The 22,720-nt window shown below is 37.3% G+C and overlaps 4 protein-coding genes across 7 annotated transcripts; 3 read left to right on the top strand and 1 right to left on the bottom strand.

Moving 5' to 3' along the window:
* Positions 1 to 208: 208 nt before the first annotated feature.
* Positions 209 to 7,440, top strand: LOC113735125 (poly [ADP-ribose] polymerase 2-like). The gene is made up of 18 exons (XM_027262088.2): positions 209 to 364; positions 486 to 774; positions 862 to 974; positions 1,067 to 1,148; positions 1,346 to 1,581; positions 1,822 to 1,948; positions 2,643 to 2,698; positions 3,790 to 3,863; positions 3,979 to 4,025; positions 4,234 to 4,283; positions 4,549 to 4,611; positions 5,762 to 5,842; positions 6,069 to 6,179; positions 6,303 to 6,378; positions 6,466 to 6,608; positions 6,862 to 6,935; positions 7,037 to 7,139; positions 7,225 to 7,440. The coding sequence occupies exons 1-18, from the start codon at positions 281 to 283 to the stop codon at positions 7,315 to 7,317; spliced, it is 1,902 nt and encodes a 633-aa protein (XP_027117889.1). The 5' UTR covers positions 209 to 280; the 3' UTR covers positions 7,318 to 7,440.
* A 901-nt stretch (positions 7,441 to 8,341) lies between these two features.
* LOC113735145 (mediator of RNA polymerase II transcription subunit 28) lies at positions 8,342 to 10,923 on the top strand. Of its 3 annotated transcripts, none has more exons than XM_072066959.1 (4): positions 8,342 to 8,628; positions 9,434 to 9,597; positions 10,277 to 10,389; positions 10,573 to 10,923. In XM_072066959.1, the coding sequence occupies exons 2-4, from the start codon at positions 9,498 to 9,500 to the stop codon at positions 10,705 to 10,707; spliced, it is 348 nt and encodes a 115-aa protein (XP_071923060.1). In that variant the 5' UTR covers positions 8,342 to 8,628; positions 9,434 to 9,497; the 3' UTR covers positions 10,708 to 10,923. The 3 variants fall into 3 exon arrangements, with proteins under 3 accessions (XP_071923060.1, XP_027117913.1, XP_071923056.1); XM_027262112.2 differs by having other exon boundaries at positions 8,345 to 8,628; positions 9,346 to 9,597; XM_072066955.1 differs by having other exon boundaries at positions 8,422 to 8,478; positions 9,346 to 9,597.
* A 169-nt stretch (positions 10,924 to 11,092) lies between these two features.
* LOC113735135 (U1 small nuclear ribonucleoprotein A) lies at positions 11,093 to 14,649 on the bottom strand. Of its 2 annotated transcripts, none has more exons than XM_072066950.1 (5): positions 13,567 to 14,649; positions 13,271 to 13,443; positions 12,929 to 13,022; positions 12,592 to 12,680; positions 11,093 to 11,592 (listed from the first exon to the last, which is right to left on the bottom strand). In XM_072066950.1, the coding sequence occupies exons 1-5, from the start codon at positions 13,658 to 13,660 to the stop codon at positions 11,308 to 11,310; spliced, it is 735 nt and encodes a 244-aa protein (XP_071923051.1). In that variant the 5' UTR covers positions 13,661 to 14,649; the 3' UTR covers positions 11,093 to 11,307. The 2 variants fall into 2 exon arrangements, with proteins under 2 accessions (XP_071923051.1, XP_027117900.1); XM_027262099.2 differs by having other exon boundaries at positions 11,093 to 11,601; positions 13,567 to 14,643.
* Positions 14,650 to 20,764: 6,115 nt separating this feature from the next.
* LOC113735170 (protein SENESCENCE-ASSOCIATED GENE 21, mitochondrial) lies at positions 20,765 to 21,774 on the top strand. Its single transcript, XM_027262149.2, has 2 exons — positions 20,765 to 21,104; positions 21,253 to 21,774. Exons 1-2 carry the CDS (start codon positions 21,031 to 21,033, stop codon positions 21,470 to 21,472), a joined length of 294 nt encoding a protein of 97 aa, XP_027117950.1. The 5' UTR covers positions 20,765 to 21,030; the 3' UTR covers positions 21,473 to 21,774.
* The last annotated feature ends 946 nt before the right edge of the window (positions 21,775 to 22,720 follow it).

Here is a 22,720-nt window from a genome sequence, read left to right as displayed (position 1 = left end):
GTCGTTGGGCATTACAAATCTGAGGGGAGGCGCCAAAAACCGTGCCGCGCACACTAGATTCTAAGATTTCCTTCTCTCGGAAGCTTATTTTTATTATTTATTTATTCAATAATAGTTAGTAGTGGTAATAGAGTGGTAATAGACCAGTAATACTAGCAGAGACTGGTGCATAATTCATCCGCCCCTGAAACTCATATAAAAGCCCTTTGTACCCGCTCTCTGTTCTTCAGTCTTCTTTTCCTTCAATCTCTCTGTCTATCTCACAGTTAAACGACTGTAAATGGCAAGTCAACTCAAAGTGGATGAACTCCGCTCCGAATTATGCAAACGAGGCCTTAGTACCACTGGAACCAAGCCCGCATTGGTCTGAATACCCAACCTCCCCCCTGCCCCTTTTTCCCGCAATGATTTCTCTTTCCTTTTTTCTTCTCTCTCTTTCTTGTCTGTTTGCTGTCGAAATTTTTGATCGAGTGAATCATCTATAGGTTCGGCGACTGGAGTCGGCGGTCAAAGAGGAGGAGGAGGAGAAAGGTAAGAAATCCAGAGATGCGGACGGAGATTTAATCAGTCGGAAAAGACAGAGGGATGATGATAATGGGGATTCCAACGACAAAGTCAAAGCCACTGAAGATTTTCAAGAAATGAGCGTTAAAGAACTCCGCAAAGAAGCTAGTCTTCGAGGGATTTCAACGACTGGGTCCAAGAAACAACTTATTGAAAGGCTTTCAAGTGATGCAGATGCAGACAGGAAGGACGAGGACCACAATCTTGAAGGTATAACATGGAAATTTTCTTACGGTTATGCATTTATGGTATCACAGTCCTGATAAAATTTTGATGGATAAATGATATGGGTGGCAGAGGAAGACAAAAGTAAGAAGGCGAAACAAATTACAGCGACCAGGAAGGGTGCAACTGTATTGGATCAGTGGCTTCCGGATGAGGTTAAGTCCCAATACCATGTTCTGCAAGAGGCAAGTCTTCTTTCTATTCATGCTGAATGGTTTCTGTTCCTAACTGTTTTTCTTTACAACTCAAACATAATATTCTTTCTTCTTTCGAGCAGGATGAGGATATTTATGATGCCACCTTGAACCAGACAAACGTTGGGGATAACAATAACAAGTTTTACATTATTCAAGTTTTGGGTTGGTATTCAACTCATGGAGCGCCAAATTACGTCTTTCTTAGCAAATTTCTGATACTTGGATTCCATGCTCTTAGTCGTTTTACTGAGTCATTCAATTTCTATTGCATTGCACTTGATTGAATCATAAAATGCCGCTTTCCCCTGTCTTTTCAATTATTAATGCTTCTCTGAACGCCGCAAATTGATTGATTGCAGAATCCGACGATGGTGGAAGATTCATGGTTTTTAACAGATGGGGTAGAGTTGGTTCAAAGGGTCAGAACAAGTTAAGTGGCCCCTACACGTCTAAACAGACTGCCATTGATGAGTTTCAAACCAAGTTCTATGGGAAGACTAAGAACAATTGGTGGGAGCGTCACGAGTTTGTTGCTCATCCCAAGAGCTATACTTGGTTGGAGATGGACTACAGTAAAACTGACCAAGAACCAACTGTGAGTTGTTTTAAGACTGATTCTGAAATTTAGTCCTAATTCAGTACACAGAAATAAATGACTACATGAAGTGAATGACTCAAAATGAGAAGCCAGGCTATGTGAAGTTTGCTTTTCTGCAATACATAAGATCCTTGGTCTCAAGGGCAAAGGCATTTCATATCTATCTCCAATTAGTATGATACCGCAAGCTTTCAGATGGTTCTGGTATCAGTTCTTAAACTTTTTTGACAATTCCAGGTCCAAGAACCATCAGCATCAAAAATGGACAGGCAACCTCGTGAAACAAAGCTGGAAGCGCGGCTTGCAAAGTTCATCTCTCTTATCTGTAACGTCAGCATGATGAAGCAACAAATGATTGAAATAGGTTTGTTTATCAAACTCCTATTGTTTTTCTTGTGAAGAGGGTTATCACAAGCTTATCTAGTCATCAGCAGTTAATACAATATGGTGGTTTTGTATATATGTAATGTCTCTGTCCTTCATGTGAATTCTCAGGCGATTGTGATACACCTGCCATACTTTAGAGTGTATGTATGTCTTGCTATTAAAATATTTCTGACGTATTTACCTGGTGTCATTCCTTACCCCGTGTGTCCTAAGCATATGGCACTTTATCTTTCTGTGTCATAGTTAATTTGGTTTCTCTTGTGCTATTCATGGTTTTAAAAACTAACTTCACCACATATTTTAAGAACACAGTTATGAACTTATATTGCTTTGTTTAACCCTGTAATTTCATGTGTATTTTTTCCTTAATATTCTCTTTTTTTTTTTTTTTCTTTTCGTGAATCCCATTTGGCATGCTTAGTAGTTTGTGGAATATAGTATGGTATTTGTTTCTCCCTGGAAGAAGAGATGGAGGTCAGTGGAAAGAAAATGATCTTGAAAATGAGACTACTCTGTAAGCATGTCTAGTTTAATTATGAGATGCTGGTTACTCAAATTGCTTTTATGATAGTTTCTTTTTATCACATAGTTCTGTCATTAATCATTCATTATCAGTTCTCTATGTTTTGAATCAGCTATGGGTAACATTTACATCCTCTGCTATTTAATAGGATACAATGCTGAAAAATTGCCTCTTGGTAAACTAAGCAAATCAACAATTTTGAAGGTAAGTTGCTTTATCATTGGCTTCTGTAGTGCTTTATCATTGACTTCTGTAAACTATATGCATGCATATGTACATATAAATTTTTTCTAAGCAGTAGGTCAACAATATATGAAGATATTGTGCATGAAACCTTTCCTTCCCTGGATATTTTTTACTCAAGTACTGAACATATAAACTTTAATTTCAAAGCCAGATTAATTATGTTTATTGACTCTTGCATCATGATATAATGAAATCTTGGCCTAACATGTTTGATTGTGCTAGAAATGTTTCAAAGCAAGACTTTTATGGTCTTAGTTTTGTACAGTATAGATTGCAAGTGTCTAGTCTTCATGTGAGATGATGAAGTCCTAGAATTCGTGGTTGTTGCAACACTCAGTGCTCCAGGGCAATTTGATGTTTCTTTTAATTTTGAAACTCTGACATAGTAAATTGGCATTTGTTCTGATTTTTCACTTTTTTCCTGTTATTATTGCTTCCATGATCTGCAACAGTTTTATAAGTATTAGTACATAACTTTAAATAACTTTGGGAGGGCCCATCTTTTACACTTTTCTGTGACATTGTAATGAGGTTGTTTTGGAACTAGGTGTAGTTGTAATTTCAGCAAGCTATTTTCCTTCTTAAGTTTGTTACTCGAGGATTGAGGTTAAAAATGGAGAAGCATAGGCATATCTTGACCATAAAAATGACAAGTTAAATATTCAAGGAATTATCTGGCAATTAGTCGCAAAAGCATATTACTTGGCAGAAAAATATTTAAGGATTGATTGATTGCATGCTTTCTCAACTACTATCTTAAATCTGTCAAAAATGAAACCTTTTTTTGATTTCTGAAAAGAATTTTCTATAGGATAAGAAATTGAAATTATTTGTGGCGAACAAAACCATTTATGTTACCTCTTCTCCCGTGAGAAAAAAGAAATATTAGGTGTTGCATTTTTTCTTAGCAATGATCCAATTATCAAGCAGGTCTGCATTTCTGCTTGCTTATCTTGACCAAAAAGATGTTGATGATAAAGTTTGCTTGAATATGTTGCTTTCTGCTTGGTGTATTATTTTGCTTCATAGCTTTATTTTGATATGAACAGGGATATGATGTATTGAGAAGAATTGCAGACATAATTGGGCAGTCAGATAGGGAAATTCTTGAGCAATTGAGTGGGTAAGAATATATGCAATGTATGAATTTTCTACACAATATTGGTGGTATATGATTTAAGCACTGTGTTGATGATCTGGCTGTCTATATAATGATTGTGATACAATTTCTTCTGCAGGGAGTTCTACACGGTTATACCTCATGATTTTGGTTATAGAAAGATGCGTAAGTTTCCTTCCTCCTGCAGCCTTTTTACCCATGCTTGAGTTATACGCCCTCGTTAATAAGTGTGTCGAGGTTGCAATGGGCCAGCTGATGATGTTAATTCAATTGTCTCTTTGTTTTTCATACTCCTTGTTCTTTTTTTTTGGGTCATTTTCTTCCTTCTTTTCTTAGTGCTTCTGTAGTAACTTAAAGTTTTGCATGATGACAGGTGAATTTGTCATTGATACCCCTCAGAAGTTGAAATCAAAACTGGAAATGGTGAATCTTTATCTCTTTGTTGATTTAATGCATATGTTCCTTAATGTACTTGAAAATATTTCCACTAAGAATGTCAAGCACACTGAGTTACTGATCTTAAATGCTTGACAGCGTTCCTCATACTGAATGATTGTTGTTTTATGTTTTAGCTACTATGCAATTGTCAAACCACAGTTATCTCTTTTTAATCCATGTTTCTATGTGATATATGTTCAGTATAGTTTTTTCTAATAAGAACAATTTTTGCATCTTGGGAAATTTGAAGGTTGAAGCTCTTGGGGAGATTGAGGTGGCAACAAAATTGTTGGAGGATGATACTGCTATGCAGGTACTCGTTTCTGTAACTGTTTATTCCTCTTACAAGTGATTCTATGTTATATTTTATGTTGTTCCTTCTACTTGGACTATGTCTAATTCAAATCTAGACTTGGTTGCAGTAATTAATAGTCTAAATTGGATGGATTTTCTTTCTTCTTTGTTGACAAAATTAAAATGGGCTAGATTTGCTTGATTCTATATTTGCTGAATTTGAGAAATTCAGCTCTTGGCTCTAGTAAAAAATTGAGGGTCAATCTAAGAAATGTTAAATGGTCATTGTTTATTGGGAAGCATTGGACTTAGATATCTTAGAGAAGGAACAAATTGATATGGTACTTAAATGTCAATCTCAACATAGGAACCATTAAATAAATCTTGCTTTCAACTTTCTTCATGCCAACATCAATAAGCAAATTTAATTGTTCCTTCTACTTGGGCTCATATCTTTGTCTAGGCAAGGATATCATTAGTTAAGCCTTTCATGAGGATGACTTTCTGCTCTTTATTCGCAAAAATAAGATGCATCTGAGTTGCTTTTACTTCTTCAGTGCTAAATAAGGATTCATAATTTATGTCTTGTGAAAAGTTGATGGCTAGATAAAAGAGAATGCTAGTGGGCATCGTCATAGGATAGCACCCATGTTCATCTTGTAGAAAGAAGATTAGGAATGGTGTTTGAGAGCAGATTTTAGTGCAACAATCACTGGATTTTTTCCTTTCAACTTTCTTTGCATCAGGATTCATTCCACTATTTGCTTTTGCTTGTTGAACAATTTCTATGACCAGTGGACTTCCAATATCACATCCAGGTTCCCAGGAGAGAGGTGGTTCATATGAAAATGATGCTTCATGGCGTGGTATTTTTAATTAGTACTTCTAATAGAGATTGATGAGAATCTATTGCAGGAAGTGATAATATTCCAAAGATTCAATAAGAAAATGAATGTCAAAGAGGAAACTCAAGGTGTTAGCTCCTTTTCTTTGGGAGAAATTAAAAATCTGAGAAAGTGAATTTGTTATGCACCCGGTGATTGCTTCTCTGTCACAATATATGCTTCCTGATAGATGATTTTCTTCCTTCATCTGTGGCATCATTATTTTCTTCAGGAAACACTTTCTTGAGTTGCAGACATTAACTCATCATTTCTGGTTGTGAATAGGTGGATCCTTTGTACTCCCATTATCAACGGCTTCATTGTGAACTGACTCCCATTGAAGCTGATTCAATTGAGTATAAAATGGTATTTGTTTACTGTTCTTGATTTGTTATATTCTTAGTTTTTGGTCTTCCAAAATCTGATCAGGCATTGAGATGCTTACTTTACGGGTCTGGGATTGGCATAGGGACTTATTCAATTGCAGTCTGTTGTTCTTGTTTTGCTTAGTGTGCAAAGGTGCTAATCATATAGAACTTAGTTACCTTCTTTTGCTCAAATCATAGAATGCAATGTGCTTTCTGCATTTCAGATAGAGAAATATATGAAGAACACCCATGCAAAGACTCATTCAAGTTATAGTGTTGATATCGTTCAAATCTTTAGGGCTTCAAGAGAAGGCGAATCTGAACGCTTCAAGAAGGTAAACACAATTGTATCGCACATCCTCATCGGTTTTTTCCTTTCAGTCCTATGCTTGTTCCAATCTCTATCTCTCTCCTACGCTATGAGGCTGATGCAAATGTCTGATTGCTTTTCCGAGCAGTTTTGTAGGACACACAACAGGTTGCTCTTATGGCATGGTTCTAGGCTCACAAACTGGACTGGAATTCTATCACAAGGTTATACATTTCATTTATATCTGTCATAGTACATTTCTGTAGTTATTGGGCAATAGTTGACTTGAAATGTGCCATAAAAATTTTCAGGTTTGAGAATTGCTCCTCCAGAAGCACCGGTAACAGGTTATATGTTTGGGAAAGGTGTTTATTTTGCAGATATGTTCTCCAAAAGTGCAAATTATTGCTATTCATCTTCCAATGCACATGCCGGTGTGCTGCTGTTGTGCGAGGTTACTTTATTCTAATTCATTTCAGTTCTCTTGACTTTCAAGGAAAAAAGAGAAATCATAAAAGTGGAAAGATAAACTTCATATTTAGTGTCCTGAATATTGTTGCTGGATTATATTTAAGTTGATATGAATAAGAGGGTCTCATCTCTCTCATCTCTCTCTCTCTCTGCGCATATTTATAATATGATGAAAAGCTATTCTCGGATATCCCTATCAAGTGTTCCTACTGAACAAACCGGCTGTTGTCTTGTAGGTTGCACTGGGGGACATGGCTGAACTGCTACACGCAGACTATAATGCAGACAAGTTGCCTCAGGGGAAGCTGAGGTCTGAGCCTATATTCTCCTCTTATTGTACTGACAACCTGAGTCAGTCGATGAATTATTTAGTAAATGGAAAACTTTTTGAGTTGTATGGTACTCTTGCAGCACAAAAGGAATCGGTGCTACTGCGCCAGACTCGTCCGAGTCTCGAACGCTTGAAGACGGCGTCATAGTTCCCTCAGGTAGACCAAAGCAACTAGGAACCAAGGTTTGTCTCGTCATAATTACGCAAACTTTTCTGGTTTTCACACAGTTGTAATAGCTGATTTACCACTGAAATTTTCTGCTTGCAGGCTAGTCTTCTGTACAATGAGTACATAGTTTACAACGTGGAGCAGATAAAGATGCGATACGTTTTGCAAGTAAAGTTCAATTACAGGAGATAGCGGCCATGTACAAAATGAGTAGCTCTGCATAATCTCCGTATCTCGTCTTGTATTGGACCTTTATATATATGTGGTTCAAAAGGTTATTATTATTATATAGGGCTTGATTTCTGTGTTCTCCTACCGCTGTGTGTGTGTTTTTTGGGTGGTTTTGGAAAGAGGCGGGAACCGGGCTGTTTCATGTCACCATGTATGACGAAATCGATCTTCCAAGTCATTACGCTTCTCTCTCTCTCTCTCTAGGTGTATAAATTGGTACCCAAGAGTATGAGGAGGACTGGATTTTCTTCCCGTGATAAATGGCCTCTGTTCTGCTAGTCTGCTCCGATTAAGACACACGAAGCACTTTTGCAAATTGTTTCCTCTGCAATTTCATCCTTTTATCACACATCCTTTTATCTCTTTCTTCTCTCTTTCATCTTTTCCGATAGAAATTTCATTTTAATGAAAATTTTTGTTTTGAGTTTGTAATTGCATATTTCTGGATGAAGGTTTAAAAGGCATCGAAAATTAATTTTGATTTTTTGTATGATGTCATGTGTCACAAATTTCAATTGATGATTATTAATCAGGTCACAATTTCATTTTATGATATTTTCTTGAGAATAAAATGAGAAACTAGAAAAGAAAAAGGAAAATCCAAAATTAAAAGAACTGAAAGGCTAAAAAAATTGTATTTTATGAAAGTGATTTGAATATTTTTTTAATTATTTAAGAAAAAGATGGATCTCTACCATTCCTCTTTGTTAATTTCAATCATTAAGGTGAAATTTTTTGTGGGAAAGAGGAAGAATTAAATAAAGAAGAAAGAGAAAAAGAAAGGAAAGAAAAGTAAATGAAAAGTCGAAATAATGCAAGGGTAAGTTTGTCCTAAAGGGGATTAAGTGAGTAAAATTAAAGTTAGAGGATAAAGTGAGAAATGAGATATTCTTTAAGGGGATAAAATGTGATTAACTCTAGAATTTAAAACTCTCTCGCGGCCAGTGTAGTTGGTTGATACGGTGAGTTGCTGCTATTAGTGCTTAGCAGGGTAAATTGGGAATTGAAATGAAGAGGTTTTAGGACATTGTTTTGTTGGACTATGTACAGGAAAGCCCGTTCTACTGGCCAAAAAAAAAAAAAATCCAAGTGGAGTAGGAAAAGATGGCTCGCCACTCATGGGTAATTAGTTTGGATACGAAGTAGTGCCTAAGCAAATCTAAATTGTCGCTGGCAGTCGGCGGCGGCTGATCCCCCTGGCCGCCCTGGTTGCTTAGAAATTACTACTACTAGAAAATTAAGAGAGCGGTCTTCTTCCCCGGGGCTCCGGAGGTGACCATTTTTCTTCTTTACAATTCATTACAACCGTACACAGCAAAATGTGAATGAGAATTATAATTGCAAAACTGCCCCTCTCCCCCCTTCTTCCCGTTTGTTTGATTGCCTTCTTTTATCACATAATAATAATTTTGGCAAATCATATTCTTTATTATTTTGTGAATAATTAACTTTATTGTAAGAAATCTTTGGTGAGATTTTGCGAGGCGCAAATGTGTTCAAATTTCTATAATATTGTGTGCCATATGTTTGTCGAATTGTGTGGCCAATCCTTTCTCTGACATTGAAGCCTTTTTGGGATTTTTTTCCGGGTGAGTTTGCTGCAGCAGCAATCTTGCTTGCGTTTGTGTCTTAGTCTCCCGATCACTAATTCACTATGCGCTGTGAAATACCGTTAATCTCACCTAAGGTATTTCTGCCTTTTCAACCCAAAACTCCAATCTGGCAGGCTAAGTATTTCTGTAACGTGTTTTATGAAAGGACATTATTTTTTTGTCTACTTCGTTCTTGCCGTGTGCCGAATCGATGATTATATGTTTGCTTTTACCATAACGTGTTTGTAGTTTTACAGTGTCTGCAAGGTGCGGAATAGAGTTACTTGTTCATTTTTGCTGAAGGGCATTATTTATGGTTTTATATTTTTGTATTTGGGGGACATTTTGGCGGCCATCATTCAACAGGCATTGATGATGCGTTGTTTCCTACTTGCAGTACAGAATCCGTCTCTGGCTATTGGATTAGATTCTGGTTGGTTTGTTTGATCTATAAAACATTCAGCTGACATAGATATGGCTGACAGGCAATCAGTTGATCAACAGCAGCATGCACTTGATTCACAGTCTCCTCCTGCATCTAAGGACGACATGATTGCCTGTGTCACAGCCTTAGAGGCTGCTTTGCTTCCATGCTTGCCTGCCAGAGAACTCCAAGCAATAGATCGTTCTCCTCATCCTTCTCATCAGAGTGAGTCTAGTCACAAAACCCTGAGAAGCACTCTTTGTTCGACTTCCACCTCCAAACCCCCCCCCCCCCCCAACAAAAAAAAAAACTTTTTTTCTCAATATAACATATGTTACTTCCAGGATAAGTTTTTTTCAGGCATTTTTTAGAATTTCAAAGTTCTCCTTAGGCTATTCAATGCAAATTTTGAGTCTAAAGATGAAGGGTTATTGGATATCGAATGAGAACAGTATTGCAGAGCTAATTCTTAGATAATAAAGCTAAACTTTTTCCATCGTTCTTGATTTCCATCTGTAGCTTTTCTGTCTGCACAAGATGTATGAGGATTACCTTTTGAATTTTCTCATTGGCTTTGTTAACCAATCCTTTCATCTTTATATTCTTGAATATGGCTGGTTCTCTGAAGCAAGCTTGCTGTGTCACCCTGAATTTTTTTAATTTTTTTAATTTTTTTTTTTGGCTGTGTGCACTTTTAGAGGTTTGCTTATATATTTGTGTGGCATTACCTGCTGCTCCATGATTGTGCGGAAATCGTTATGTGGTTATCTTGACACGTGTAAGCGCATTTTATTCTTCTCCGCTCCATCCTCTTTCCCTTATTGTTGCATGCGCTCTTATTTTAAGCAAATTGAAGAATTGCTTTTGTTGCTTGCTAAGTGGTAATACCTTTCTGCTGCTTCAGTTGATGTGGAGCGGCATGCCAGAGATTTTATGGAGGCTGCAAAGAATCTCCAGCTTCATTTTATAAGTTTGCAACGGGAAGATCAGCCTTCCAAAGCTGAAACCCTTCGAAAGGTAATGCGCTGCTTGCATCCAAAATTCATTTGTTTAATAATCTTCATCCCTCCTTTTCCTATGGGGAATACAGAATTCCTTTTTTTTTTTTTCTTAAGTGTAAGTGGGATCACTTACACTCCATACCACCTAACCCGACCCGTCCCCTGGGAATATAAAATTCATGTTGTCTCATTCTAGCAGGAGATTGCTACGATGGAAGAAGAGTTAAAGTTGAAGAATGAACTTATCGATCAGCAAGAGAGGCTGATTCAGGATTGGAGGAAAGGGTTGGAGGATCAACTAGAAAAGCACAACAGCGAGTTAGAAAGAGTGTAGAGAACATGCTGAACACTAGATTAAACTTGGCATCTGAGTTTGTACTGAATCAGAAGATGCCATTTTGTTATAATCATAGCTAGTTTGCCTGTATTGTACTGTGTAACTGAGGACAGTATTTTTTGGGTTAGTAAAGTCAGAGATCTGTTGACAAAAGAAACGGAAAAGGACTGATGATCTTGCTGAATCCAATTACACCAGCATCAGCTTTTGGTATGGCTCTGTTATACATGCTTTTGTTCAAAGCTTTTAAGACATTAGCTGAAAAAGATTTCGCCACCCCTGCCGTTCTCTTACTGATTTCTCGCAGCAGCAGCAGCAGGCGACTCTTAAGAATTTTACGAGGGTGTGGTAAAAACAAAATGGCAAGGAATTGTTACAGCAATTGTCACCAAAAATATCTCTTTTGATGGAAACAGAGAAGAATAGAGCTATCCTAGAAGACGTTTTAAGGTAAATACACAACAATCTAAAATTACACGACTACAACTAGGAAAATTCAGGGTAAAATTGTTAACAAGCAAACTTGATAACATTCTTACAATCCTACCATCCTCTTCCTTAAGGAAAAATAAAAAGCAAAGATGGTAACTCATCCATTTACTTCTTTGCATAAGTTATTAACATGGGATTCTCTGCTGTGATCTTGAAACCTTGAAGTGCCTGCATCGCAACAGTTGATTGTATCTCATTTTCATACTCAACAAAAGCAATACCAGGTTTCGCTTCAACCATCCTAACTTCTTTAAAGCCCGGATATTGACAGAAGAGCATCTGCAGCATCATTGGAGTCGTCTGGTGAGGGAGATTCTGGACAAACAGAATATTATTTGGTGGTGCAGGAGCCTCGGGCATAGCAGCTTTAGAACCAGCCATGTATGGTAGCTGTGACAACTGTGACATTTATAGGTATGATGAAAAACAATTTGCAGTACAGGTTGGTATAGACAGGTCTTATATAAACAATGAAGCCAGGCCTAAATTGCCAGACACATTTACAAAGAAGTAACACCGTGTATTTGCAGCATCCCTTGCAAAATCAGTTAAAAGACCAGCTATCTGAACATATGCAGAAATATTATTCAATCTTTCATCTGAAAACTAGGCATGCCAAATTATCACCGGCTCTTTACTTGCATTTCCAGATTTAGCATCATGGGAACACCAAAGAACAGAAAATTTGAATCCTCAAGATCAAAGTTTTGTTATTCGGACTTGAATATTTTATTTTTCAGTGCATATGATCCAATGCTCTTATTAGAAGAGACAACTGTCAAAATCTGATTCACATCTGCTTAATCATAAACTCATGCAATCCATCATGAGGCAGCACCCACTTTGCACACAAAAGGGAAAAACTAGTACAAGGAGTTCCAATACTGTGACACTGAGAAGGTAAGAATGTGCTACCAATTGAGTGACATTGGCAACACACCATGGTGCTTCATTTATTTATGTCCTTTCTTAAAGAACTCTTGGGAGGAACATCATTTTAAATCTTCATTTTACCAATAAATATTAAGCTAAGAAAGTTATTTTATGGGGTATTGTAAAACAGAAGTTCAGTACTCAGAGAGACAAATCTGATTCATGGGGGGCCCGTTTCTGTTCCATGGGCCTAAGAGAGCAACAGCTAACATCGACAAATAGCAAAGCACTCGAGAACTTATAAACCCATCTATCATCTGTATCCTGTTAATCATCTCAAGGTAGCAATTCTTTCATGCACAGCTTATTGAGGTTATACTTTTGAATTTCACCTTCCAGGAAGCTTCACTTAGTTTATTCTCCTTAAATATCATTACATCATAGGTGGAAGCAATGCAAATACAATGGGAGAAAAAGAAAACAGATAATAAATTTATCATTTGACAACATGCTTACCGGAGGTGTTGCCCCGTAGGGACTAGTATATGCAGGATGGAGACCCATCCCAGCTTGATTTGCATCATGCTGGTCCTTTTTCTTCCTCCCTGTAGAAGACACAAAGCATAATTGACAGGAAAAATTGCTAAACGAGCCTCAAAATATTAAGGAAAACTAGCCCCAAACAATATCATGAAGTATGCAGATTGCTTATCATCCTCACTTAGGGCAGTTTTATATGTTGCGAAAATTTGAAATCACCTCTAACAAACTCTGTTATGGTGATATTCAGCACTTGGATACATACCAAGGCAAATATATCATATGTGACAAAGTGATGCATAAGGTGTCTTACCTCTGTCATCGCTCTTCTTTCTTTTTTCTCGAGGTACAAAAGTGCCATCGGCCTTTGCTACGACATCTGATTTTGTCTTTGCATATTGTATTCTCTGAGATGATTTTAGCAAATCACTTCATCAAAAGTACTCAAAGAAAAGAAGATTTCGTTCAGAATCTACTGATAATGTCAGGAGTGATGAATAAAAAAATAACAAAGAAAAAAGAAACTTAAGTTACATAAATGTTATTTAACTAGAAGCATGAATACTTTGAGCTTAACAAAACTTGCGACAAAGGAATTTGAATAAAGCACATAAAAGAAAAGAAGAGAAAAGGATTCAGGTATTGGGAATATCACCATAGGCTTGTCGTAGAATGGAAAGCCCTGCATTTGGCGAAGCGCACTGGTAGCAGAAGAAACGTCCTCGAATACCACCCAAGCCTGTCCTTTGTGTTTGAGGGTTTTGAACGCTAATACTTCCACTATCTTTCCGAATTGTGAGAAAACTGCTTTCAGTGATTTCTTCAGCTCTAAAAGAACCACCATCACCCCCCACAACAAACAATCAAATTACACAAAAATTTCAGTTTGAAACTAGCAAGGAATAGGATAGAGTTTAATTATAGATAATTAGAACAATAGATGACAATTACCGTCGAGCTTGATTTTCTCGTTTAGATTGTTAATGTAAATAGTCTGATTTTGAGGAATATCACTCCCTGGGGTTGCCGCCGTCAGCTCCGCCATGGCTGCTGGACGTCTTCCTCTCTACTTAAGAGCAGCAATTTGCAGGAGCAGCCGTGCTTCAATACACTCTTTAACGAAGCTGGAGAATTGCCTAAAACCACCGACTACGACCTTGGCTTGGAGGTTTTCCGATCGTTGGGGTTTGGAATTTGGGCCTAGTTAGATGGGTGGGTTATTGTAACGCTATTTGTTTAGTTTTGTAGTACGAACGACGGATTGCGTCTAAGTTGCTTGTCTTCTGGGCCATCTGTTTGCTATTGTTGGATACCCGAAATGGGTTGCTAATACCAGGCCTTATGATATTGGGCTCACCCTTCCGAGCTAGACCGTCAACCGACCTAGGTGGATACCAGCTCCCCCCAATCCGCAGACAAAGAACAAGGGGATGAAAACTACCTATTCAAATTAAGTAGCCATTTAGCACGACTGAAAGGAAATGTTATAGCTAGTTTGTGAGTTGAGGATAGAAAAGAAAAAAAAGAGAAAGGTTAAATTATGAGACAAAAGAAAGGATAAGAAAAGAAGAGAAGAGATTTTAATGTTATTTGAAAATTTATAAAAGAAAGGAGATGATTTTGGACACATTGATCAATAAATATTTCATTCAATAGCTTTTCAAGGATAGAACAGGCAATTTTAAAAATTTTTGTAGCCTTTCCGTAGCTTTCCTTTGCTTTCTGCCCAATTTGGACTGGAAATTTTTTTAAACTAATAGTAACGGATCTCCTCTTCCTTCAAAATCAGCCGGATTCTCTTCCTTTCTATTTCAGCAAAACTCTCAACGTGAAAAATGTCTACCTTTCTCTTCCCTTCTGTTTTTTTTTTTCTCGTTCAAATATCATCTCCCAAACTAAGCATTAGATAAGGCTTCTTGGTTGATGATCCTATTTTACTCCAAGAAAGGAAATCATCACCAACTTCACTTTATGGTATACTACTCAGCTCACTCAGAGAAATGCTTAAAGTAACAAGGAGTTGTGGAGGGGGAGGGGGAGGTTATCAAACCACGGGGCAAAAGTTTCATTTCATATGTCATTGAAATTGAATTGCTAACCCGCAACGCGAAACAAGAAGATAATCACCAATTTTGTTGATCATGATTACAACACAACAGAAAAGGAACAAAACTTGTGTTTGTTTTGTTCCGCTTCAGTTCCAAGTTCCAACTCCAACTTTAGGCAGCAAGATATACTCTTTGTGGTGTGATGGCTACCGCTGACTTCATTGACAATATGCTGAGACAAGACAAGGAGATATTTTAGCGCCGACAAACTTCTTCAGCCATTCCTTGTCTTTGTATATTTGAGGTAAGAAGAAAAAAAGGCCGAGCACTAGTCAGTCAAATTTTTTTCAATAAGTGTTCAGCAATAATCACTTATTAATATGGAGTGTGTTTGGATTGTAAGTTATTTGAAATATTTTTACTGTAGCACTTTTTGTGATGTGATGTATGTGAGATAAAAAGGTAATTGGGAAGATAAAAAGGTGTATTGGAAATTGTAATGGTGATGTCAGCAAATATATTTGGCCAAATAATTGGCTGTCCAAACACACCCACGGTTAAATTTCACCCAATCTATTATATATATATATATATGTACGCATGAATAATTATTACTTTGTTTTATATTTATATTTTTTTTTCTAATTAAATTTATCTTTCCAAATATATGACATTTGAAAAACCACATGTTACGAGCACACTCGTTAAACAGATGCATAGCAATCAGCTCTTTGCTTGCTGCGTCTCTTGACTGCGTTCAAGAGCCACCGATGGTGAACCCTCGTCTTATCATAGATTCTAACGTCAGGCACGATATGCGGCTCTGACAACCTGTGAAAGGATATGATACGTGTCCAAAGCAAGCGGCGGCGGCGCCGCCAACTCTCATCAAGACCAGCACCAGCATCCCATGAAAAAAGAAGAAGAAAAGGTTATAAATTGCAAATGGGCAAGGGTGACGAGAACCGAAAATTGCTAACCCAGTAATTTGCCCGTTGATTTGAGCCATCCCAGTTAAGCAAGAATTAAACTTGCGCTAATGTGTAAATAAATCGACATGGAAGCTTGAAGAAGTTAAGTGGCCACTACTTTTCAAGGTTGTATGATGTAATTATCAAATGAGCCGCTTTCACTCTCTCAGTTGGCCGTAGGGGGATTAGCATTGTTGTTGACGATGAATTCCACCATTAGGCTAGGCTTCGGAGGACAACCTAATTTCATGACGTCAAAGAGAGAAAATTAATAATTTAATTTAATTACTAATAACAAGACTCTTTCCAAGTACTTGCAATTTCAGTCATTGAATATTTTTTATTTTACTTGCATGCAGATGCAAAGTATTGTTCTTATTTAATCTATATTGACTTGATCTTAGTTGTACAATAATTAATGGGTTTACGAGAATCACCTCTAAAAAATGTTGTACGTCCCCTTTCTGCTCATGACTTCTTCTTGTTTGTATAGCATTGGCTTTGATGTAAGACTACTGTATTAAGAAATGATTTTATCAGCATCCACAACTGCAACTGAGTGGCTCGATGAAACATTCTCAGCCACTAATGGAAAGTCGTCCATCCACTTGGAGGAGAGGATTGGAGATTCACTGTACTAACAAAGCTTTAAGTTCATGGCCACGAGAATCACGACATCCTACTGATTGCTACTGCTGCCCGTGCAAGGCCGGAAAGTATTAACGGAACCCACGAAGCAGTCTCCCCTTCGTTGGCTTTTGGTGTCTCAAAAGCTTCACCTACGGGTCGCCCTCGGGTCACCCACGAGGCCTGCTTTTTTAAATTGGAGAACATCTGGCATTTTTTTTTAAAATTTAATTTTTTTACATATATCATGAATTCAATGATAATGATAATAATAATATATATATTATCAGTGTGTATATAATTTAATTTTTAAATAAAAATATAATATTTATTAGGTTATAATATATGTAAAATAAAATAAAGCGTGTGGCAGGACAAAATATTACTTTTTTTTTTTCTCTTTTAACACGTGTCTGAAAACAAGCCCCAAAACAATATAAAAAAACCATTAATTGAGCTAAAAAATTCTTGTATTCCAAGGACGTAGGCTTGAATATTTGGCCATGTACAGACTAAAATAAGCGTAAGTTGACGTGCACCAAAAGATTAGCGAGTCCGGTGTTAATATCATTTCATTTTTATCTTTTTTTTTTTTTGTCAATAACGACACATTTATATAATCTACCCCATCCTAATCTAGGGAAAGGAGAAGCCTAAGGAGGCTGTGATAGAAAATTAGTGAATATACAAATTCAACTAGATTAAGGAAGTGCTACGGCACACCCAACGAGTCTCGTGTTAATATCAAATTTCATTCTTATCCGAACGAGTTCGAGGAAAAAATCAGAGAGATGCAACCCCGATTAAATAAAAGAAAAAAGAAGAGGAAGAAGAAAAGAAAAGCAGAGGAAAGCGAAAAGAAGCGCCAGAAGAGTCGAGAGAGGACTAGAAACAACGCATATTGAATGATATATGGCGGGGGCAAGTTGGCAAGAGGATGAGGGGCCGTTCACGCTGGGGTTTGGGTGGCTGTGTTGACCGTTCACTTTTCCTGCAACGTAACAACCAACCACATACATTAACGGAGCACCCTGCAGTGAAATTAAAAACAAAATTCCAAAGGTGATGTTAAGGCACCAGATCTAGTCAATTCCTTACACAACTTTTTTAGGTTTTTCTGTCTCTATCCTTCTCGCAAGTGCCCACCAAATGGAATTAAATCCCTCTTTGAGCAATAGGTCAAAAATTTGAATATCACTTATAACAAAAAAAAAAGTACCAGAAATTGGAAAAGTTGAGGAAATTTCACCGCCACCAGTACCGTTCCAGCTACTAGAATAACTTGGAGACGTTAAAACGGAAAAAAAAAAGGAAAATTTGAGGAAGTTTCGCTGGCAGAGTGTCATTCAACTTTCACACGACCCGATATTATATTATAGAAATGTTTGGATAGAGTATTATACTTTCACACGACCCAACGGGTTTGTTTGGATAGAGTATTATTTGAAATATTATTTGGAATAATTACTGTAGCACTTTTTGTGATGTGATGTATGTGAGATAAAAAGTTAATTGAGAATATAAAAAGATGGGTTGAAAAATGTGTTTCTGATGCAAGCGAAATATTATTTAGAATAATACGTGTATCCAAACACACCCGTTATTGGTTGCGTAAAAAAAAAAAAAAAAAAAAAGGTAGTACTAGTATAATTCGGAGAAGTAAAACCCACACGATACGAGAGTAAATTATATATCATCGCGTCAAAAAAAAAAAAAGTATTACTGGTATAGCTTGGAGAAGTGAAACCCGAAAATTGGAAAAGTTGAGGAAATTTGGCCAGTGTCGCCTGCACGAGGAAATTGTATAATAGGATATCTTTGATTGCGAATGTTATCATTGCGGTAAAGAAAAAAAAGTATATTACATAATTTGGAGAAGTGAAACCCCAAAATTCGAAAGGGTTAAGGAAATTTCGCCACCTTCATTCCACTTTCACACGATGCGATATTAGTTTCTGAGAATGTTATTGTTGAGTCAATAAAAAAACTACTGCCAGTATAACTTGAAGAAGCAATGCTTTGTTTGCAATGTGATTTTACGCAAAAAAAACCTAATGGATTTGTTTGGATATAATATTATTTAAAATATTATTTGAAATAATTATTGTAACACTTTTGTGATGTGATGTATGTGAGATAAAAAATTGATTGAAATATAAAAAAAATTGATTGAAAAATATGATTATGATGGAAGCGAGATATTATTTGAAAAAATTTGCTATCCAACAAACAAATATTTTTCAATCTTTTTTTTTTTATCTCATATACATCAAATCATTACAATTAATCGTTTTTTTTTTTGTCTATCTTTCGTGCTAATGTTCTACATGACCATTTACTCATGAAGTTAACAAATCTCTCCCTTCATGAGTAACTCCATCATTAAATCTAAATTTACAAGCCCTTATTCGAACCCACTTTGAATACTCAATGCAAGCTCATCTTATCATATAATGTCACATTTTCTCCTTATTATGGACTCACTATTTTTCAACATTTAAACTATATTTTGGATCCCTGTCAACTCTTGGCTTATTGATTTAACACCAATCGAACCCCTGCCAAAATCCATGGCTCACCTAGTTTAATATTAGTCAAACTTTTTAGTACTTCGGTCTATTGCCTAGAAGAGAATTTTCATCGATCAAACTCCAAGAAGAATTCACCTAGCTATGAGTAATCCAGTTTCGCAACCCAAAACTTTGATACTTATTTAGTAGGGAGAAACATCTCGAGAGAGTTAATCAAATAGCCCAATATGTAAGTCAGTAATTCAACTCTGACAAAAAAATTTAAACTATTAGATTTTAGACCCCTACTTATATATTAATCGCTCATCTTTCGTGTCAATATGGGACAATAATACATTATTTTATATAAAAAAACTTTTAAAAATAGCGATCCAAGAAGGTCCTCGAAACCCAGAAATTGGAAAAGTTAAAGGAAATTTCGCCGCCAGCGTCATTCCGCTTTCAGACGACACGTGGATATTGGCACCGCACCGGAAGCAGCAGATGCAAACCTTAACCGGCACAGTTCTTCTTCGCCCGCCACAGTCAATGACGTTATTGAGAAGGGTGCTTAGGACGTCGATTTTTCCTCCTCGAAAGAAGTATCACGTGTCGAATGACAATGATTGATGTTAAGATAAGAAAAAGTAGAAGAGCAGACAGAGACACCCCAACCCCCCCCCCCCCCGCCCCCGCTTTTTTCACTTGCCCCAAATTAATTCCCAGCCCGTTCCAACCATAAATAATAATTGTAGCGTATTGCTCTATTCGTCAGTCCGTCTTCTGGAAAGTAGAAACACATTCGAGCTGGCGTTGAATGTTCTACTTTCCGTTTCCCTGGGCTCCGGGGGTGGGGCAAAGCGGTTTTTTACATTAATAATAATTCATGCAGATTCTCGGAATAGAATACAGAACCAGCTTGCGCCTCGCGCGCGCGCGTAGAAATCTTCTGAATTTGATGCATGGCTCGAATTTACTTACCGCCGATATATATATAAGTTGTTGCGTTTTGAGACGACAGAGGTTAGAAGCACAGAAAACCAACAAGTTGTGGTAGAGGTTTGTTCAAGTTCTCAACTTCGGAGATGCTGTCTGTCAATCGCCCTCCTCAATGCAATCATGCTAGTTGGCTTTTTAGTTTTTCAATAATTTTAAACTTACAAAAACGTTTTAGTCCCGTTTAAATTGCCATTTTCTGTCAGAAAATTACGTCGTTTTTCGTGATCACATTTCACTATTATCTTTTTCCCTCACATACATCAAATCGCTACAGTAATTTTTTCATAAAAAATGACGAAAAATACAATCCAAACGGGGATTCACCGAAAGCATAATTAGTAGTAAGTATTTAAGTTTAATAACTTCTAAGTATAATTTTTTTTTTCCGTTTGTTTGTTGGTGTAAAAATAATACTCCCTCCGTCCCACTTTGATAGTCCTGTTTTCCTTTTTTGTCTGTCCCAAAATGCAGTCCACTTTCCAATTGAAGAATGTAGTTGTATTTTCATTTTCCTAAAATACCCTTATTCAATATAAGTTGTTGTTGCTATAAACCTACCCCATTTAATGAGAGTTGATTCTTTTTTTACCATCAATTCAAGTTCTCGTAAAGTTGTACTCTATTTAATGTGAGGGTATTTTAGAAAAATAGCAATCTAAATTTACTTTTCCAACAAAGTTAACTACTTTTTCTTAAATTGTGTGAAAAAAGAAACAGAACTATCAAAATGGGACGGAGGGAGTAATAATAATAATAGCGCGAGACTTCTAGTAACTTCCATATATTGATTCTAATAAAAATATCTTATCCCACTTCATCATAATTATTATTACTATTAATATAATAAGATGGAAAAGACGGGGACCAGGTGTCAAAACACCGGAGGACCCTTTGGGCATGAGCAGTGGCCAACTTTGACGGTTGTGGCCGAGTCCCTATGACCCAATATTGTGCGTCGTGCCGCATAACGCGTCCCGCAGTCCTATATAAGACGCCTGCTTTGCAACCCTAATGAAACCTGAAAAGCAAAGCCCTTTCGCTTCATGATACAACGGAAAGACAGAAAGAGGGGAGGTTAGAAAAAAACGTTCATAAGACGCTGCTGCAGGAGTTCTATTCCCCATCCCCAAGTAAAACTTTCTGCGGCAGCTCTTTCATCTCACCACCTGATTTCATACGTTCTTAATTATTATAATATACATATATATAATCGGGTATCATTTTCCGTCCTCTTCGTATCCATCCAAACAAACAATAATAATGGCACGCTCCTTCCCCAACGCAAAGCTCATCTCAGCTTTCGTTGCCCAAAGGATCTCTGTCGCTGCAAGCAGGTATGCGTTTTTGTTTCTTTGTTTTTTTTTTTTCCTTTCTATTTCTGTGGTTCCCAGATATTTATATATTTGTTTTCAGCTTCTCGTGGGCGATTTAATCACGTAGGGGTGTAATAAATAATAAATACGTGTCAATAAAATTATGCAGGCGGGGATATGCAGCAGGTGCATCACAGGGAGCGGTGCCTGGTAGCATGAGAGGAGGAAGCAACGCGAACATGATGCGGAAGAAAGGAGGGGAAGAGTCGAGCAGCAAGACCACCTCGTGGGTGCCGGACCCCGTGACCGGATATTACCGGCCTGAGACACACGCCGCCGAGATTGATGCTGCTGAGCTCCGCAACATGCTCTTGAAGCACAAGAATTGAAAAGGAAACCCACAAAATGGGGGAGGCTCGCAACTCCCGACAGTTTCTTGGTAAAGACGTGGAGGGATCAGTTTTCGCCTTCTCTAGTTCCGGTCCAAGACTAGTGCCTTTTTATTTTTATTTTTATTTTTATTTTTCGGGGGAGTGGTTTTTCTTGTTAACCTCATTTCGTCTGATGAAACGTCGGAATTGTCAATTGTTGTACTACTGCTGCTACAACCAATATACATCTCCCTTAGGCCTCATGTGTAACGACTGGTGGGGTTAGCACCGAGTAACTCATGCGGGTCATATTCATTTCAGCTTTTTAGCCTCTCTTTTGCTCTCTCTTTACATATATATATATACATCAGTCAGTGCCGGTTATTGCCAACCATATGTGCTCCTGTTAGTTACCAACCTAAATAATAATGTTAGTCTGGATATGATCAACAAAAAATAGTTTGTTTAGTTGGAAAGGACTCCCAGGATCCAAAAACAATTCGAAAATAAATGATTTTCTTTTGAAGGAAAATTGCTAAATAAGGAAACCAGCATATTTGGGTGTGAATTACCGGAAATTTTATTAGTATTTGGAAAAATGTTCACGGTGCTTGCCGGTTCAGAAAGTGGATGAGTTTTTTTTTTTTCTTTCCCTTTTTTTGCTTTTTTGGGGTTCCTTTGTAGGAGCATTTTCTCAACAAGCCGCCATGCGCGATAGAAAATCCTAGCCGGAGAATCTTTTTATTTTAACGTTTTTTGATTTCTACAGCCCTGCTGTATGCCAGCAAAAATTAGCTAGTAAGGTGGACATGAAAATGCGCCTCAATAAACAAGGTTGTCTTTTCTGAGAGTGAGTAGCATCATACATGATGATGCTGGGACAAAATCAAAAGGGGCTTCCCTTTCTTTCATCAAAGATCAGACGTGTATTTGATTAGTGGAATTCGGGAAGGGTACCTTCATGGTAAAGTTCCACAAGCAGCAAAAACAATGAACACATTCTGACCACCTCTTGCCACAGAGCTCAAGGATTGATAAGTGGTGGCAAGGCCACCACTTAATGTAAGAGTCCGTTAAAGAGAGTACACGAATATGCATCAACAGAATGAAAGGAAGCATCTCTTTTTACGATTTTTATTCATTAGGCTGATGGGGAAAATCCATTTCAGACTCGAATTCGCCGCAGCTACAGCCTGAGCGCAAAAGAGAGGCGGCTAATGCTTGTTGGCAAAACCATTGATGCCGACAGCAGCATTTGCATTCACA

The sequence above is a fragment of the Coffea arabica genome, chromosome 1e (assembly GCF_036785885.1).
Source record: "Coffea arabica cultivar ET-39 chromosome 1e, Coffea Arabica ET-39 HiFi, whole genome shotgun sequence".
Taxonomy (NCBI): Eukaryota; Viridiplantae; Streptophyta; class Magnoliopsida; order Gentianales; family Rubiaceae; genus Coffea; species Coffea arabica.
Note: the sequence above shows the minus strand (reverse complement) of the source record. Positions and strands in the feature narration are given on the sequence as shown.